The following is a 16708-nucleotide window of genomic DNA, read 5'->3' on the forward strand; positions in this document are numbered from 1 at the left end:
TATGGATGACCGTGCAAGGAACAGCCCCATCCAAGGCCGTGGTCATCAGCTTTACAAGCCAAGAAAACCCTCTCAGAGCTCCAGAGGAGTACTGCTGCCTCTGCTGGGGCAAGTCACAACACAGGCATTGTAAATACCATTGTCCAAGGACTGCCGGAGAGTGGGACTCACAACACCTAGGGTCCAGTCAGCTTTCCTATGGCACATTATATAAGAAACACATGGTTTAAAAGCAGCTCAAATTTCCAAGCAAAGTGGCTTCCCCCAAAAGAAGAGGGCTGAGGCAACTTAAGATCATTCAAGTAATGTACATAATCTTGCTTCCCACAGTACTTTCAGCTTTAGTTAACATTTATTCTTTTTTTGAAGAATAACCCTCTCGCAGAGACCATTCTAACAACATTGGACATTTGATGACAGTGTCACATTCTTGGCTATGTGTACGTCGCATTGCCGGAGCACCACAGGACAGAAAAGAGCAGCACTAAAATGTGTAAGTCCATTAACGCAACTCAAAACAAAAACACCTGCTGACCTCAGCAGTGACCTATTTTAACAGCCTAAAGACTCAGCTGCTCTCCTGGCAGGCCATGCCAATAGCCCAACAATCAAGGGACTGTGCCCATGGGAATGAGGGAAGCACTGGAGAGAGAAGGGAAAGGAAGAGCTGGCGGGCAGGCGGGGCAGTGCTGCCAGGAGCGCACAGCCTCAGCCAGGAGGATGGCTGAGCCCGGGCCCTGGTCCTCAGACTGCCACTGAGCACAAGGAAAACAGAAAAGAAGAGTGAAAAAGGTCCATCCCAGGAAAACGGCAGCCAAGCACTCTCCCTTGAGAGAAGCACAGCTAGCCAGGCCTGACGGGGAAGCCCTGGGGTGCAGAAAACATCGGGGCATGCTGACTCCCAGGCCTGTTTGCAGGCCCTGACTGGCCTCTCCTTGTAACTCCATAAGAGGGAGCCCACGGCCGCACAGAAGCTGGCCCAGGACCCACATTCCACTGTACGGGACCAGAACACGGGCTGGCAGCTCCCAGCAGCTCGGACACTCGTGAACATGTGGCAGAGGCCCCAGGCTCAGGGAACAATTGTCTCTGAGGTGCCCAAGGGCAGTTAACGTGGATGGCGGGCTCCAAAGAGGCTGCGAAACTGGCCCAAGAGGTTCTACCAGGCTGCCAGTTGGAAACAGGGGGGTACACGAAAATGACAGGTCAGGGTCCTTTCCCTGGAGCTGCAAGCCCTGGCTGTGTGACTCGGGTGACAGGCAGGGGGCAGCAGAGCTGCAGCAGTGAGAGGCCCTGGAGAACAGGCTGTGGTGTGTTTGTACCCCGAAAGTCGCCCCCAGTAGAACCCTCCTGCCCCCTACCCGCTGCCATCTCTCCTCTGGGCTCCTATCCCCCCAAACTCCTGGGTCCCCACCTGCCCCGGCTCTCACACCTAAACACCTCCGCTGGTTTCAAGGGCTCAGCCCCCTTCCCCGCAAACCCCAGGTGCCCACTCCCACTGGGCCTCAGGACCTCAAGTTTGCTCCTCCCACCCGCGCGCTGATTCCCCCGGTACCCTTCCAGCTGACTTCCAAGACCACCCCAGCCCAGCCCTGCCTCCCGGTCTGTCCTCTGTCCCCTCGCTAGGGTGGCTCCCCTCGGCCCGCAGGCACCCTGGAAGGGCTGCCTTCTCCACAGGGGTCGGTCCTCGCCCACCAGCTGGCTGCTGCCTCCCAGATCCCTTTTTCCTCCTCCTTGGGGGGTCAGCGCTGCCCCCCAGGCACCCTTCCTCCTCCTCCTCCCCCATCAGGGGTCCCTCCGCCCCCCCACCGGGAGACCCGTCCGTCCCTCAGGGGTCTGCACCCCCACCTCCCCCTCCCGGAGGCCCCTCTGTCCCTCAGGGGTCTGCGCCCCCACCTCCCCCACCCGGAGGCCCCTCTGTCCCTCAAGGGCCTGCGCCCTCCGCCCCCCCCCCGGAGGCCCGTCCATCACTCAGGGGTCGTCTGTCCCTCAGGGGTTGTCTGTCCGTCAGGGGTCGTCTGTCCGTCAGGGGCCTGCGCCCTCCGCCCCCCCCCCGGAGGCCCGTCCATCACTCAGGGGTCGTCTGTCCCTCAGGGGTCGTCTGTCCGTCAGGGGTCGTCTGTCCGTCAGGGGCCTGTGCCCTCCGCCCCCCCACCACCGGGAGGCCCGTTCGTCCCTCAGGGGTCGTCTGTCCCTCAGGGGTCGGCGCCCTCCGCCCTCCCCGCCCGTCCAGGTACCTCCCGGGCTCCCCCGGCCGTTGACGGTGCTCCAGCCCCACAGGCCCGAGGACCCTCCCACGTCAGGAGCCCCCTCCTCGCTTCCCTGACGGTCCGCTCCGAGGCCATCTCGGCCGCAGCCCGCCTGGCAGCCCGCCGGCTCCGACCACGCCGCTGCCGCCTCCTCGCCTCGCGGTCCTCCTGGGGCAGGGCCGGCGCGCGCCGCGAGGGAGGGCGGGCCGTTACCTGGACTGCGGGCCGGCGCCCTGTGCGAAGCCGGAAGAGCTGCTCGCCGCCATCTTGGCGTCTTCCCTGGGCCGGCGGCCGCTGACGTCACCGGCCCGCCCCCTCCTCTGGCCCCGCCTTCCTCTTCCCCAAGCCAGTGAGGGTCTCTGCTCAAGCCCCGCCCACATCAAGCCCCGCCCCTGCAGCGAGTCACGCCCCTCGCTCGGAGCTCCGCCTGGCCTTCAACCACTCAGATAAGCAGTTCTCAGCTGAAGCCCCGCCCCATGACAAGCCCCGCCCCTTACTTGGAGCCCCGCATTCCCTTTAACCACTCGGAATTGAGGGTCTCCTCTCAAGCCCGCCCCTTACCCAGAGCCCCACTCAAAGCATCTGGCCTTCTGACTATGCCATATTACAAGAGGCTTGGAGGAAAAAGTACTTTTGCCAAGGATGGCAGGGGTGTGTTCTTTTGCCCTCCCCCGCCCCCCCCCTGTATGACCCAGGGCTAGTTAATTCTTGGACAGGCACCATGGAAGCCCCGGGTGCCAAAGGAGCCCCACGGGTGATTTAAACGAATGGCATTCTTCCGTGTCTCCATGACCGTGTGTGGCCACTAGCAATGGTCTGGCTGGTCTGGCAGGTGTAGCTCTCTCACCATGCCCTGGCCAAAGCCCAGCGAGGTAATTACACATGGCCCCCCTCCAAGGCCCCGCGGTTCTAATTAGGCGATGAAGGCAGCGTCTGCTGTACAAAGGCAGCTCAATCCCCTGTTCTCTCTGGATTGCACAAACCCCGTCTCCTGTGAGGATTTCCAGGACCTGGCTGGTCCACACAACAGCCCTTGGAAGGGCGTCCAGTCGGCTCCCACCACTTTGCTTGTGTAAAGTTGCCGTGGACCTTGACGTAGTGGCTCCGGGGGACTTTTTCTCAAGGGAAAGGCACCTTGGAGGTCCAGGCTCCTGGTGGCCTTTGTTCACAGTATGTTTGTTGACCATCCATACATGACCTTGTTCTCCGAGTTTGGCTCAGTCACCTCCTTTAGCGTGCGCTTTTATTCGTTAGCATTGCGCTCTCGGCCAGCAGCGTAACTCTTCCTGAACAAAACAAAACTTCTTTGACCACATACTGCCCCTGGGAGGCACGTCGCAGGAGGCACTTCCACACTGGCCGGGGCCAACACAAAGGGCAGGGAGATGGCAAGCCCCTAGTCAGAGGCGGTGGCTTCAGCACCGCGGACAGCTCCAAGGCACTGTCCGTGGGAGGAGCTGCCGCTCCACAGACCCCGGACCATCCAGGCAGGCCGCTCTGCCCCAAATGCCTCTCTCTGTCCTCTGTCCATTAAACTCCTACTCGCTCCTCAGAGCCCAGCGCACATCGCCCCACCCCATCCCACCCCAGGAGATCCTCCCAAGGGCCCTGTCTCTGAATGAATGCCAACTCCTGGGACCTCCTGCCTCTCCTACCTGAGGGGATTCTGTGAGACCACAGGCTGCTGTTTCGTGCCCAGCACTGGGCTCCAGGGCTAGCCTGCGTCTCCCTGCCATCAACGCAGTGTCCTTTCTGACAGTTGCATTCCCTTCACCCAGGACCTGGGAAGTCCAGGCCTTGTGCTCAAGGCTCTGGGCCCTTCCTTCCCCAGCAGGCTCTTTGGGGGCAAGGTGCCCTACTGCTGCCTGGTGCAGAGAGGGAGGCCCGAGTGTTCCTGATGTCCACGCTCAGGCATCCTGACTGCACACTGTGGTTGGAACATGGCTCATGTCCCCCAAGGCTCCAAGTGGATTGAAGACTCGGTCCCCAGGGTGGTGCTATTCAGAGGTGCAGAGACCTTGGGAGGTGGAGCCTAGTGGGAGGTGGAGCCTAGTGGGAGGTGGAGCCTAGTGGGAGGTGGAGCCTAGTCGGAGGTGGAGCCTAGTGGGAGGTGGAGCCTAGTGGGAGGTCCTTAGGTCACTGGGGACAGGCCCTGGAAGGTAGTTCTTTCCAGAGGGCTTCTATGAGAGTTTGGGCGTGGTTCCACCCAGGTCTCTCTGGCTTCCTGTCTGAGATGAGATACTCCCACACACTGTCCCACCATTCCCACCCATTGAGGACCAGAAATGAGCTGATGCAGGCTCCATACCCTGGGACCTCCAAAACTGTGAGCTAAATCATCCCCCACCCCGTGTGTGTGTGTGTGTGTGTGTGTGTGTGTGTGTGTGTGTGTATGTACATATGCTTTAGAGATGGAACCCGGGGCCTCATGCTCAGTGCTCTACCAATGAGCTACACACCCATCCTCTTTATAAGTTATCTACTTTAGGCATTTTGTTGTAGTAACACAAAGCCAACTAATACATGGTGGCTCTTGACCACCCTAGTGTCAGGTGCTACCCTCTGGGGGACAGTATATCTGTGAGTAAGATCAAGAGTCCTTCTCCCTGGAGATTCATATTCTAGTAAAAGTGAAACAGAGAATAACCACAGAAACAAAGAAATAATTTCTGAGTGGCAACTTCTGTGAAAAAAAAATCGTGTTCTTCAATAAGTGAAAGATAGAATCACAGCATGACCCAGAAATCCCCCCCTCGGTATTCCCACGAGAGCGTTGAAAACAGGGACCCAAGCAAGTACTTGTGCCCATGTGTTCACAGCAGCCCCAAAGTGGAACCTATCTCAAGTGTAATCAGCAGATGAACAGATGCATAAAATGGGCTCCACCCACACCCAGAGGTCCCTTGGCCACCAGCAAGAGTGAGGTGACACAGCTGCAGCATGGAGGGACCCAAGGACCTCATGCTCAGTGAGAACCAGACACACAAGGCCACAGTGTATGACCCAGTGACAGGAGAGTCCAGGACAGGACAGTCCAGAGATGGGGTGTAGACCTGTGGGTGCAGGAGGAGGCTGCTCAGGGGGACGGGCTTCCACTAAGGGTGGTGAACTGTTCTGGATGAGGAAATGGAGGTGGTGCATGACTATCAGCGTACCAATGCCTCCGAGTTGCACCCTACCGAGTGTAAAGTGGTCAATTTTAAGTGCATTTCTTCCCCATTTAAGGAAAAGTGCATTGTACAAAAAAAAAAAAAAAGTTGGGCAGTGGGGTAGGGTGGTGAGTGGGAGGCAGCCTCTCTGAGGAGACAGCTTCTGAACTGACACATGGATAGCATGAACATATGTGAGGGGGGAAGAGCATGTGTAAAGGCCCTGTGGTAGGAGTGAATGCAACGTGTTCCTGCGACACAGAAGACCACTGCAGTGATGTAACTGGGAGAGAACACAGAAGTCAGTTCTACTTGAGGTCATGTGCTTCATTTCCTAGCAAAGTGCCACAGACATCTATTCTCTCCTAGTTTGGGAGATCAGAAGTCTGAAATTGGGGTGTCTGCCGAGGTGTCCCTCCTGGATCTCTGGAGGGAATCTATTACCTGCCTCACTCTCTCCAGCAGTCCTGGGGTTCCTTGGCTCCGTAGATGCCTCGCCCTGGTCTCTGCCTCCATCTTTCACTTGGCCTCCCCCACCCCACGCCTTTCCCTTCTCTTCTAAAGATGCCTGTGGTTGGATTTAGAACCCCTCTAATCCAGGATGATCTGCATCCTGCATCCTTAACCTAATTCCATCTGCAAAGACCCTTTTTCCAAATAAAGTCACATGCACAAGTTCCCAGGACTGGGGCATACCCGTGTGTCCTGGGGGCCACCCTTCAGCCCGTTACAGGGCCCAGGTGGGGGGGCAGCAATTGGAAGAGACACTGATAGAGGCTCCCTCCGCGTGCGCAGCCTGGTCTACCCGTCCTCTCAGGAGGTCCTGGAGGTGACACTGGAGCGTCCCATTGCCCGGACCGGGGGAATGAGGCCTGGCGCGGATCCGGGAGCAGGACGGGGCTCAGCCCCACTGTCCCCGGGCTGGCGGCTCCCTCCCGGCTGCGGCTCCCCGGCGCACAACTGCAGGGGGCGCTGCGCCCGAGGCAGCCGGGCAGTGTGTCCGAGAGGCTGCTGCCCCAGCTCCAGTCCCCGCGCGGCTCCTTGAAGGGAGAAGCGGGGTGGGGCCTGCCCCTGCGTCCCTGTCGTCTGCTGCCCCTGTTCCGTCCTCACATCTGTGATGCGCCACCAGACACGAGCGAGGCACCTGCCCGGGCGGCTGCGGAGAGGCCCGTCCCCCGCCAACGGGGAGGAGCCGAGCGGCCGGGCCTGCTCCTCCGCCGCCTGCCCCCGCCTCCCGCCCCTGCACACAAAGCAGCGGCGGTAACTGCCCCCGAGAAGCCAGCCTCGCCCGCCCGCTGTGCGCCCAGCGAACCCTCGGAGGCAGGCCGCGGGCAGCGATGACAGGGGCCACCGCCCGGCCAGCGGGAGCCCACCGCTGACCCAGACCCAGCTGCACCGCCCTGCACGGCAGAGCTCGGCCGCCGCGTCGCCCAGGGTGACCTTCCCGGGATGCTGAGTCCCCGCCAGCCTCTCCCCGCGAGGCTCTGAAGGCCCGGGGGCCAGGAGTGCCGCGCACCGGGAGCGCTCGCCTTTGTTTGCCGGTGACAGTGACAGGGACGAGAGGTGAGTGAGCCCGTCTCCTGCTCCAGCGCCCGGGAGGCGGAGGCGGAGGGCGGCATTTGCTGCCGCCCAGCCCCAGGTGGGGCCGATGGAAGGGAGGATGCGCTCTCGCCCATCTTGCCCTGGTGGCCCTGTGGCCCAGGCCAGCAAACCTCCCGGACGGGCTGCAGCGGGCAGGTTTGACCATTGTCAGGACAGCTCAGGGCTTAGGCAGATAAAGGGCTGTCCCCTCTCCTGGGGAGCGCCCTGGGCCTCTGCTGTTTCCTATTTATAACCCCCAGGGGCTCTGCCAGCTGCGGATTTGGGGAAAAAGATGTTGTGTGTCGCTGAGGGCTGGCTGGTGGGGTGGGAGGAAGGAGCTGCTAAAGACGCCTCCTCCTCTTCCCGACTTGTGCCTGATGGGTTAATAATCAGCTCGAGCATCCACACTCCTTCCCAGATGCCCCCCACCGTGGCCGGGACCTGAGAGGAGCTTGTGGGCCACTGGGACCCACCACACCCCGTATTTGGCGGATGTGGCCGGTCGGTCCCCAGGGAGCTGAGGTCATTGCCAGCTCAGGGCTGCAGACCCCTTCCAGGGAGGAGATGGATCTGCACTGGAGAGGACCCGCCCGCCCAGCGGTCGCTCTGCCATAGCATCCGGAAGGGACTGTTTTGCTCCTGTGCTGCGCCTCGCTGTCCCTCCTCCATGAGTGAATGACGACATTCAAGCAGCCAAGAGAGGATGTGGGCTCTCTGGAAGCCCGGGAGCGTCTAGGTCCAGCTGCTCCCTCTTCCTTGGGGACCGAGGGGCTCAGCCTCCCTCCGAGGCCCCCCTCACCAGCCACAGCAGAGCCATCTCCACGTCCCCCGGTGTGAGGGACACACCCAACCACCTGGCCCTGCCAGCTCTGCAGAGGGGCAGCGGTGCGGGGCTGGGGGTCAGGGTCCGCCCGTGCTGAGGAGTGTGGGTGACAGGAGCTCTTCAGAACACGGAGGTCACAGGGTGGTCCAGCAGCTGCGCTCCATGGTGACTGCAGAGCTGGGGCCTGAAACCCTCCCACAAAAGGCAAATAGAGAAGAAATGGCTGTTTCCCTTGAATGCCCCGTGGACATTTGGCCCTGAGGACGCCCTTGTTGCCTGGGGACAGCCTGGGCACTGTGGGTGTCCAGCAGGCTCCCTGGCCTCCACCCGGAGCTCGTCCCTCAGGCACAGCAACCCAAAGTGCCCGCAGAAATCGCCAAGTGTCCCCTGAGGGTGGGCAGGGTCATCCCGGTTGGAAACCACTGATTAAAGGCACCAGCGAGCAGGGCTGATGGAGCAGGAGACCCCCCTGGCCGTCCAGAGGGCCCACAAGTTGCCCCTACTTTAGTCCTTTCACCTGCCAACAGGAAGCCGAGGCCGAGAGGTGAAGGGCCTGGGAGTCTGCAGGGCCGGGGTTCCCCCATTTCAGCTCCTCCTCAACCCTCATCCTGTCCCAGCGGACCCAAGCCACCGTCCGGAGCCCCACCCCCAGAACCCTGAGAACAAAACCTGATATGACTTCCAGTCCTGCTGCTCAGTGCTGCCTTCCTGTCCTGGGGTCAGGCTGTCAGGAGGTGCAGGAGAACAGGGGGCAAGGGAGGGGACTGGAGCAGAGAGAGGGTAGGCGTGGGCCTGGTCCTCTTTGAAAGTGTCAGTCCCAGCAGGGAAAATTAAGCACATCAGTCATTCACACTTTAGTCTGAACTAGCTTTTAAGGCATTCATGGCTTCCCAGTTGAGATCCAGAGGGAGGAGGAGCCTGTCTGGGTCACGGCTCGCCCTAGGGAAGGAAGCCTCGTGGGTGGAAGAAGGGGTGCGGAGCTGTTTGCAGACCCACCTCTGAGAGCTGCGGTTGGGGGGCCGTTGTTAGGACCCCTGTCCACTCAACCCGCTCCTCCCTCCCAGCTCTCCTCCAGGGCCCCTCCTCCCGGCTCCCATGGGGACCACAGAAGCCACCCTGCGGATGGAGAAGGTGGAGGTGAAGGACGAGTGGCAGGATGAGGACCTCCCCAGGTAGGACTCTAGCCCAGCGCCTGAGCGGGGTGGCAGGTACACCAGCTGGCACCTGGAGCCCCCCGGACCTGCCCCAAGCTCTATGTGGGAACGGGCAGGTCCTCTGGCGGGGGACCCGAGTCCTCCCTGTGGCCTCACGGCGGGCCAGTGGAGGCCAGGCCATGGCGGATATCTGCTGAACATCTGACCTCCTCCGAGGCTCCCAGAGCCCCCCCACAGGCCACTTTAAGAATTCCAGCCGGGCACAGTGGCCCAGGCCCGGGTGGGGTGGGACTGCTGGGCCATGCAGCAAAGCCTGTCTCAGAAGAAAACAGAAAGGGCTGGGGTGCACCGGGTGGGGGCATGTCCCTGGGCCCGACCCCAGGGCCACACGCACACAAATCCAGAGCCATCTCAGAGATTACAGCATCGCAACCCGCGCCGAAGGGCCGCAAGCCGTGGTGTACTTTTACCTGTAGCTGCCACAGGCACCCGGCCCACCCCTGCTTAAACCCACCTGGGCACATGCCCATCCCTCTGAAAGTCCAGGGTCCTGCCGCTGGGTCCTTGGCCTGGTGTCCCCCCAGCCTCCTCACACCCTGAGCCCAGCAGCTTCCTCCCTGACGGGCTGACTCTTACCTTTAGACTTTGCCCCTGCTGTTCCTCAGCCAGGCGCGCTGTTCCTGGAGACTGCCTCCTGCCTCTTTCAGGCCTCAGGCCACTCCTCAGAGATGACCCCCTGGCCCCTCCTGGCCCTCCCCACTCCTGAATGGTTTCCTTCCTGCGTGAAGGTGGGGAAAGCCCCGGGACAAGGTGTCCTAGTCCTTGGAACCTGAGAGTCTCCCTTCCGGGGCTGCTGCCTGCGTTTCAGTTAAGGCCGGGGGCGGGAGCGGTGGTCGTGGGCTACCCGGTGAGCCCTAAAGATCACCAAGTGTCCCTCTAAGAGGAGGCAGAGAGAGATCTCCCACAGGAACTGGGGACATCAGCGTGGGACGGACAGGCTGTGGGGCCCCTAGGAGCTGGAGGGCAGGACATGGACTCTCCCTGGAGCCTCAGGAGAGGCCAGCCCTGTGAAAATGACCTTGGAATTGCTCCCGTCCTCTGGAATGATGTGTTCAGGCAGCAAGTTCATGGTGCTGCTCCAGCGACTGTCGGATACTCAAAGCCTCCCATATTGCTGCCTTAGTCCATTCTGCGTTTCTACAACAAAGTACCTGAGGCTGGGTGCTTTATAAAGAAAAGAGGTTTTGTTTAGCCCGTAGTTTTGGAGGCTTATGTCCAAACAGCATGGTGCAGGCTCTGGCCAGAGCCCTCCTTGGCTGCATCACCTCGTGGTGGACGGCAGTGGAATGAGCGTCTGTGACTGTCACAAGTTGCATCATCTCAAAGCAGGGAGCCAGGGTGCTGGTGGGCCCGGCTCAGCAGCAGGGCTTATGACGACGTCTCCCGAGACCCGAAGGGTCCAAGGAAGGACCTTAGTCCCTTCCCAGAGCAACCCTGACCTGAGGGCCTCCCCGGATCCCACCACCGTGCCTCGCACACCAGGACACGCCTCCACCACGTAGACCCTTGGCGCCTCTCGGACCATGGTGTGCCAGACGCCACAGGCTCCCCCCGATGCACTCGTCTCCCACCACAGGGAACCCCGTAGGAGCAAGAATGTTTTGCTTTGATCACTGCTGAACCCCAATCCAAGATGGTGCCGGGCAGGTAGCCGGCGCTCAACAGATGAGGGGAGTGGGTATTGCCCACCCGGGAATACAACACGGGGTCCGAGGACCCTGCAGGCTCCCGAGGCCGGAGGAGCCACCTCGAGGACCGCTGCGCTCAGCCTGGAAGGGAATTGAAAAGAATCTCCAGTTCCAGAAAAATCTCCCCTGCGAGGGCTCCCAGGGCCGAACCCGGTGGAGTGGACCAGCCCGGAGGAGAGGGGTGCAGGTCGGGCAGGAGGGGCGCTCAGCCACCTTCCGGTGCCTCGGGAGGCTGCCTGCAGGCAGTTCTGGAGCCGTCTGTCCGTCTGTCCAAGCAGAGCCGAGGCCTTTGGAGGAAGCACCCCACATCCAAGGACGTCACCTGAATCTACTCGTGTGGAGACCCCAAGTTCCGTGCACCCACGTGGCGCAGCAAGGGGCGCCCTGCTCCAAGCCACGGACAAGCTCTTGTCCTGGGGTCGTGTCCACGGGAGCCTGGCCAGCTGCCTGCGGGGCCTGCCCAGCCCGCTCTGCAGCGCCCGGACCTGAGTGGGAACCTCTGCAGCCTTCGGTGGACGACGTCCTCGCTGGGGGACACTTACCGCCAGGGGCAAGGCCGTCTGTGACTTCGTCCTCCAGGGCTCCCAGCCAGCAACTCAAGTTCTGGAACTGTCCGGGGGGAAAAAAATTTAAACATGGCAAGAATTTTCAATTAAAAAAAAATTCAAAGTATTACATAAAAACAAAAGTTGCGCGTGTTTCTGGGGCAGCTGGTGACGTTTCATCTCGCGGACGCAGTGCGCAGTGCCCGGAGGACGGCGTCTTTCTTGCCAAACGTTTCTTGATTCTTTGGGGTAAAACATTCAAAATCTCAGGCCAGGGGTGTGGCTCGGCGTACAACGCCTGCCCCGCGTGCACGAGGCCACCCAGCACCACGCACACACACACTCACACACACACACGCACGCACACGCATGCACACACGCACGCACACACGCACACACACACGCACGCATGCACATGCACACACTCACACACACACACTCACACACGCACTCACGCACACACGCACACACACGCAGCACACTCTCACACACGCATGTACACACACGCACGCATGCACACACGCACGCACACGCACGCACGCACACTCTCACACACGCATGTACACACACGCACGCACACGCACACACACGCACGCATGCACACACACGCACGCACACTCTCACACACGCATGTACACACACACCCACGCACGCGCTCAGAACCCTTCTTCCAGCTTCTGGCCTTTCGACGGGCGCAGGACATTGTCCTCCCTCAGTGGTGGGCTCTGCGGCGGCTCTGGCCTGTCCCGTCCAGCTGGGTCTTGGGGCCTGCCCAGCGTCCCCGCGTGGGCGGTGGGTTGTTGGACCGTTTTTCTGGGTGCGTGGCCTGAGGGCTGAGGGGGAATGGCTGTGGGGGGGGCCAGCCAGCCTCTGGGCGGAGAGCTGGGGCCGGGGCTGCCTGCCCGCCCCGCTCCACCCTCGCCGCGGCCCAGCCCCTCTGAGGGGCGCAGCATCCTCACCAGGCACCCAGAGGGGGACTTCAGGCCCAGAGTCGGCAGTCGGGCAGATGAGGGATCACTTTTTAGCAAGCAGGTCAGGGTGTCGTTAGGAATATTCTAGAATGGGCAAGAGTGGTCGTCAGAGCCTCGTTTGCTCTGGGAGCACCCGGGAAGCTGTGGCTCTGTGTTCTTGGCAGATTTAGGTGCGGTGACCTCCGTGGGTTCCATCCAGCACCAGGTGCCAGGAGCCCAGGGGGCCTCTGGCCAGTCCTCAGCCTCATGTCCCCTCTGGCCCCCATGGACTCTGGTCTCTGCCCAGACCAAAGCATTGTGTCCCTGCCCAGGGCCAAGGCATGGCACCCTCCTTCCGCCCAGGTCTCCTGGCAGCTGGCGGCTGACCGTCCCAGACTCGAGCAACCCCCGCAGGCCCCTGCCTCCTGGTACCCGGGACCGGCTCCGGGACCCACAGGCACTCGGCCCCCCGTTAGGCTAGTGCCATGCTGGCACAGACCCCGGACTTCAAGCCCTGTCCAGGTGACTCGGACTCCCCACACCGTGAAGCGCCGTGGACACAGCCGTCCCGCTGCCTGGCTTCATGACAAGCGAAACGTCCACGCGCGTCCACAGACGCGTTTTTAAGGACCGTTTTCCACCCGAGGCTGGTTGGACCCGCAGAGGCGGAGCCCGCGTGTTCTGGGGCTCCTGCTGGGACTCAGTGGCACCAGGGAGCCACCGAGGCACGAGCTGCGGACGGCGGGCAGTGGCCGGGTCCCAGCTCCAGCAGGCCTGCGCTCTCTGCGAGGCCGCGAGGCCGCTCCTCCCTGTGGAAGCGACCCCCTCCCAGGCCCCGGGAAGCACTGTCCAGACGCAGCTGCGAACAGAACAGGCCCCGCTCTGTAGGGGCTGGGCACCGGGCAAGAGGCGGGTGTCTTTCCAAAGAATTCTCCAGCTGCCGGGGCTCCTCCCGGGGCAGCGGCCCAGCGGCTGCAGGACAGTGGTCTTGCTGTGCGCCCAGCCCTGGAGGAACCACAGGCTCTGCCTCGGATAGGGTTCAGCTGGGCCCACAGAGCCGCCTGTGTGTCCCCCGCCCCGGGGCTCACCGTGCCGCTCCTCCCAGCTGGCCACCCCTCTCCAGGGAACATCACCGGGGCCCACTGCTCGTCCTGGTCTCTCTGCCCACTGCCCTCTGCAAGCCCCTGTGGAGCCAGAGCCTCCCGCAGCCTGGAATCGCCCAGCTCACTGCACAAATCCCCGGTTTGCTCCTCTTAGAAAGACACAGCTGTTAGGTGGGGGCTCCCCGTGACCCAGCACTGCCCGACCTCATCTTAACTCCGTCACGTCGGGGAACCCCGCCGGAGCTCCTCGCTGGCTTTGGGAAGACCCTCGATGGAAGCCCATGGGGATGTCACCCAGCCCTGGGCACACAGAACCACGTTGCCCGGACGCGCACACCCGTGATGAACTCACCTCCTCGCGCCAGAGGGTCCATCGCCCCTGCTTCTCTGTGGCATGTCTGAAAGGCCAAATAATGACATTTCGGGGTCATAATGAAGAAAAACAGGGGTTCCTGGCAGACAAGCACCGTGACACCACAGCAGGCAGTCTGATAACGGAGACAGTGACTGAGTCACTAACAGGAGAGTAGCATCCACCGTGCGGATACGTTGAACGAAAGGATGACCCAGGTGCTGGAGCCACAGAGTGCACGAAGTCACACGCTCCTCAGGAAAAGGGAGACTTAAAACTTACGGATCTATTCTATCTGTGGTCATATTTGTTTCTGGAGTTTTCTATTTAGTATTTTCAGACCAGAGTGGATGGCAAGTAACTGAAAATGCAGAAAGCAAAACCACTGATAAGGGAGGGTGACTATGTCCTAATGAGGCCACAGCCCGGCACCAGGCATCGGGACTTGAGCGGATACCTCAGGGACCCAGCTCTACCCAGGACAGAGGGATGCAGCCATGCTGTCCAGCTTGCGTACAGAGGGGACGGCTCTCTCTTTGTAGTCATTACCGGATGGATCCCAGAGCCTCCCACAGGCGAGGCGAGCACCTGCACGTCCGCCCAGGTCCAGCCGCGGTGCTGTTTATTTTGAGAGAGGGTCTTCCTGAGTTGCTGAGACTGACCTTAAACCTGTGCTCCTCCTGCCTCAGCCTCCCGAGTAGCTGTGAGGGCTGCCATTTGTCGCCGTGCCGGCAGACTCCCCCCTGTAACAGAGGCTCCCTATCAGGGACTCCGAAAGCAAATTCTCCAGGAGACATCAGGGTGGCCCTGGGCGGTGGGCAGGGTTCTCAGGTCTGGAGAGCTTGGGGCTGTCCCAGGGCTTGGGGAGTGGCAAGGTCTCACCTGCCTTGGGAATCCCAGCTCTGCGGGCGGGCAGGGTGGGCATCTGCCGCACTTGGGCCTCCTTCCTGGAGCCTGGGGCCTGCACAGGACCCTCACACCGTCCAGTCGGCACGATCCCTCACCTTGTGGGATGTCCTCTGCCTCTGGGGGCTGCTCTGGGGGACATGGGCTCCTGATCTTATCCCACACCAGTAGTGCTCGCCCTGACCCGTTCCTTCCCCTCCATCCACCTGCCCCGTGGTGCCCTGCCTGGGGCTGCTGCTCCCCCCGCGGCCCCCGTCCCTCCCCATGGCCCACATCCCGTCTCTGGACTCCTGTCCTTGACCCTCCTGTCACTGGGTCACAGCCGGTGGCCTGTGTCTGTGGCTCTGACTGAGCACCAGGTCTTCAGGTCCGTCTAGTGCGGCTGCCACCTCGCTCCTGCGGGTGGTCGAGGGACACTCCTAGTGGACACCCAGGTGGTCCTCTCTGCCCGACTCTGAGGTGTGCGGCTGTGGACCCTGAGCACGGATTTCCTGTGGACGTCCACTCTGCTCTGGGCCTCCACCCGCGAGATCAGGCCGACCTCTGATTCACTCGGGGCCTCAGGCCCCCAGATCACCCTGGGACACCAGAGGGCAGGGGACAGAGACCCGCTGCACCCTGACAGACTGGAAGAGGCGCAGGCTGAAGCTCTCCCCCCGACCCCAGCCGCTCTGACCAGATGTGAGTCTCCCGCTGCGGCTCCAGGGGGCCAGCGCCCTGCAGGGAGGACTCTGGCCGCCCCACAGAACGAGGTCGCAGCTTGCAAACCCGAGCTCAGCTCCCCGGCCCTGGAGGAGGCCAGGGCTGCCCAGAGGGACGTGCACGCCTGGCTGCTTCTCAAATCGTCTTCCTGGTCTGCAGCGGTCGGTCGGGTTTGCAAAAATGTTGCAAAGAGGGTTCCAAGAGCCCCAGAGCCCGCCCTGGTTTCTCCTGGTCTGCCTCCTGCTGCAGCCCGGGCGCTGGCCACGTCCACGTCTTATCAGCTGCTGAAGGCCACACTGGATTCAGATTTTCTCGGTTTTGTCCCTGATGTCCCTTTCCAGTGGTGGGACCCCATTTCCATGCTACCTGGCAGCAGGTCTTCAAATCTTCTCAGGCTCCTCGGAGCAGGGACGGGGTCTCGGGGACTCCTTGGTGCCCCACGGGGCTGCCGTCCACCAAGATGGGCTGACCTTCTCAGGGACCCCTGGGTTCAGGGCAGGAGGCGCAGAGGGCCCCGCGGGCTGCTGCGGGCGTGGCCACCTGGCTGACGCTGCGTGGCCCCTCCCCTGGACGCTGTGGCCTGTGGGAGGGTCACGCGTCTCCTGGAGGCCACCTCTGCAGACCCCACCCGCAGCTCCCCTGCACCGGGATCCGTCCCTTCTCCCTGTCCACGGTGGCCATCAGCGTAGACTCAGGGACATTCACCTCCCACCTGGAGTAGAATCCAGGAATATCCTGCTATTGGCTGTCAGCCGCCCAGCGCTGGCCGGGGCGTCCTTCAGGCTGACTCGCGAGGCCCTCGCCCCTCTGGGGAGCCCTCTATCCCGCAGGAGAGTCGGGATCCTTCCCTCGGGGCTCAGCTCGCCCCGGCCCCGGCGGGCGCCACGTTGGCGGGGGTTGGGAGGAGCCTGGCCCAGAGGCTTCCCAGCTCTCACGGTGCCTTGTCCACCCTGTTTTGTCTGCACCGCGGATGCCCGGGTCGCCCTGCGCCTCTGGTGGATCTCCACGCTCCTTCCTGGCTGGGTCCTCAGGCCGCTCCCAGAAGAGACGGGCATGGAGCTGCTTGGCAGCCCCGGGGAAGACGCGTCCTGTAAGTCTGCCCACGGGGGGAAGTGGGAACCTGGTGTCTGCTTTGGCTCTGCCTTGGGCTGTCACTGTAAGAACATCAAAGGACACATACCCTGAGAGGGCAGTCAGGGAAGGGTGGCCAGGCCTGCAGGGCAGGTGGCCATGTCGGTGAGAGTCGTGTCACAAAGAGAGCACAATGCCTTGCTGTGCGTCCTGGAACTGCTTACTCAGCCTCTCTGGCCTCCCGTTCCCCCTCTACTAAATACAGGTAGTGGGCTTCTTGCAGAGGGAGTCTATAGGGGTGAAATGAGGTGACAGGCGCAAGGTACCCAGGGGATGCCAGGATCGGAGTCAGAGGAGCCCTGGGCAGCCCCGGAA

General features: G+C 61.9%; 2 protein-coding genes across 12 annotated transcripts in view; one reads left to right on the forward strand and one right to left on the reverse strand.

The window, feature by feature from the left end:
- Nucleotides 1–2598, reverse strand: part of Zfr2 (zinc finger RNA binding protein 2) — a 44357-nt gene extending 41759 nt beyond the window's left edge. For 7 of the 8 annotated variants that reach the window (XM_078033503.1, XM_078033473.1, XM_078033477.1 and 4 more), the window contains exon 1: nucleotides 2463–2598. In XM_078033503.1, coding sequence (XP_077889629.1) covers nucleotides 2463–2515 — 53 coding nt within the window. In that variant the 5' untranslated portion in view covers nucleotides 2516–2598. The other variant, XM_078033486.1, reaches the window with a different exon arrangement.
- Nucleotides 2599–6778: 4180 nt separating this feature from the next.
- The window catches only part of Atcay (ATCAY kinesin light chain interacting caytaxin), a 29090-nt gene continuing 19160 nt past the window's right edge, over nucleotides 6779–16708 (forward strand). For all 4 annotated transcript variants that reach the window (XM_078033707.1, XM_005332033.4, XM_078033708.1 and 1 more), the window contains exons 1-3: nucleotides 6779–6961; nucleotides 8867–8974; nucleotides 16294–16352. In XM_078033707.1, the coding sequence (XP_077889833.1) occupies nucleotides 8898–8974; nucleotides 16294–16352 (136 nt within the window). In that variant the 5' untranslated portion in view covers nucleotides 6779–6961; nucleotides 8867–8897. The remainder of the gene's footprint in view (nucleotides 6962–8866; nucleotides 8975–16293; nucleotides 16353–16708) is intronic.

The sequence above is a fragment of the Ictidomys tridecemlineatus genome, chromosome 2, assembly GCF_052094955.1.
Source record: "Ictidomys tridecemlineatus isolate mIctTri1 chromosome 2, mIctTri1.hap1, whole genome shotgun sequence".
Classification (NCBI taxonomy): domain Eukaryota; kingdom Metazoa; phylum Chordata; class Mammalia; order Rodentia; family Sciuridae; genus Ictidomys; species Ictidomys tridecemlineatus.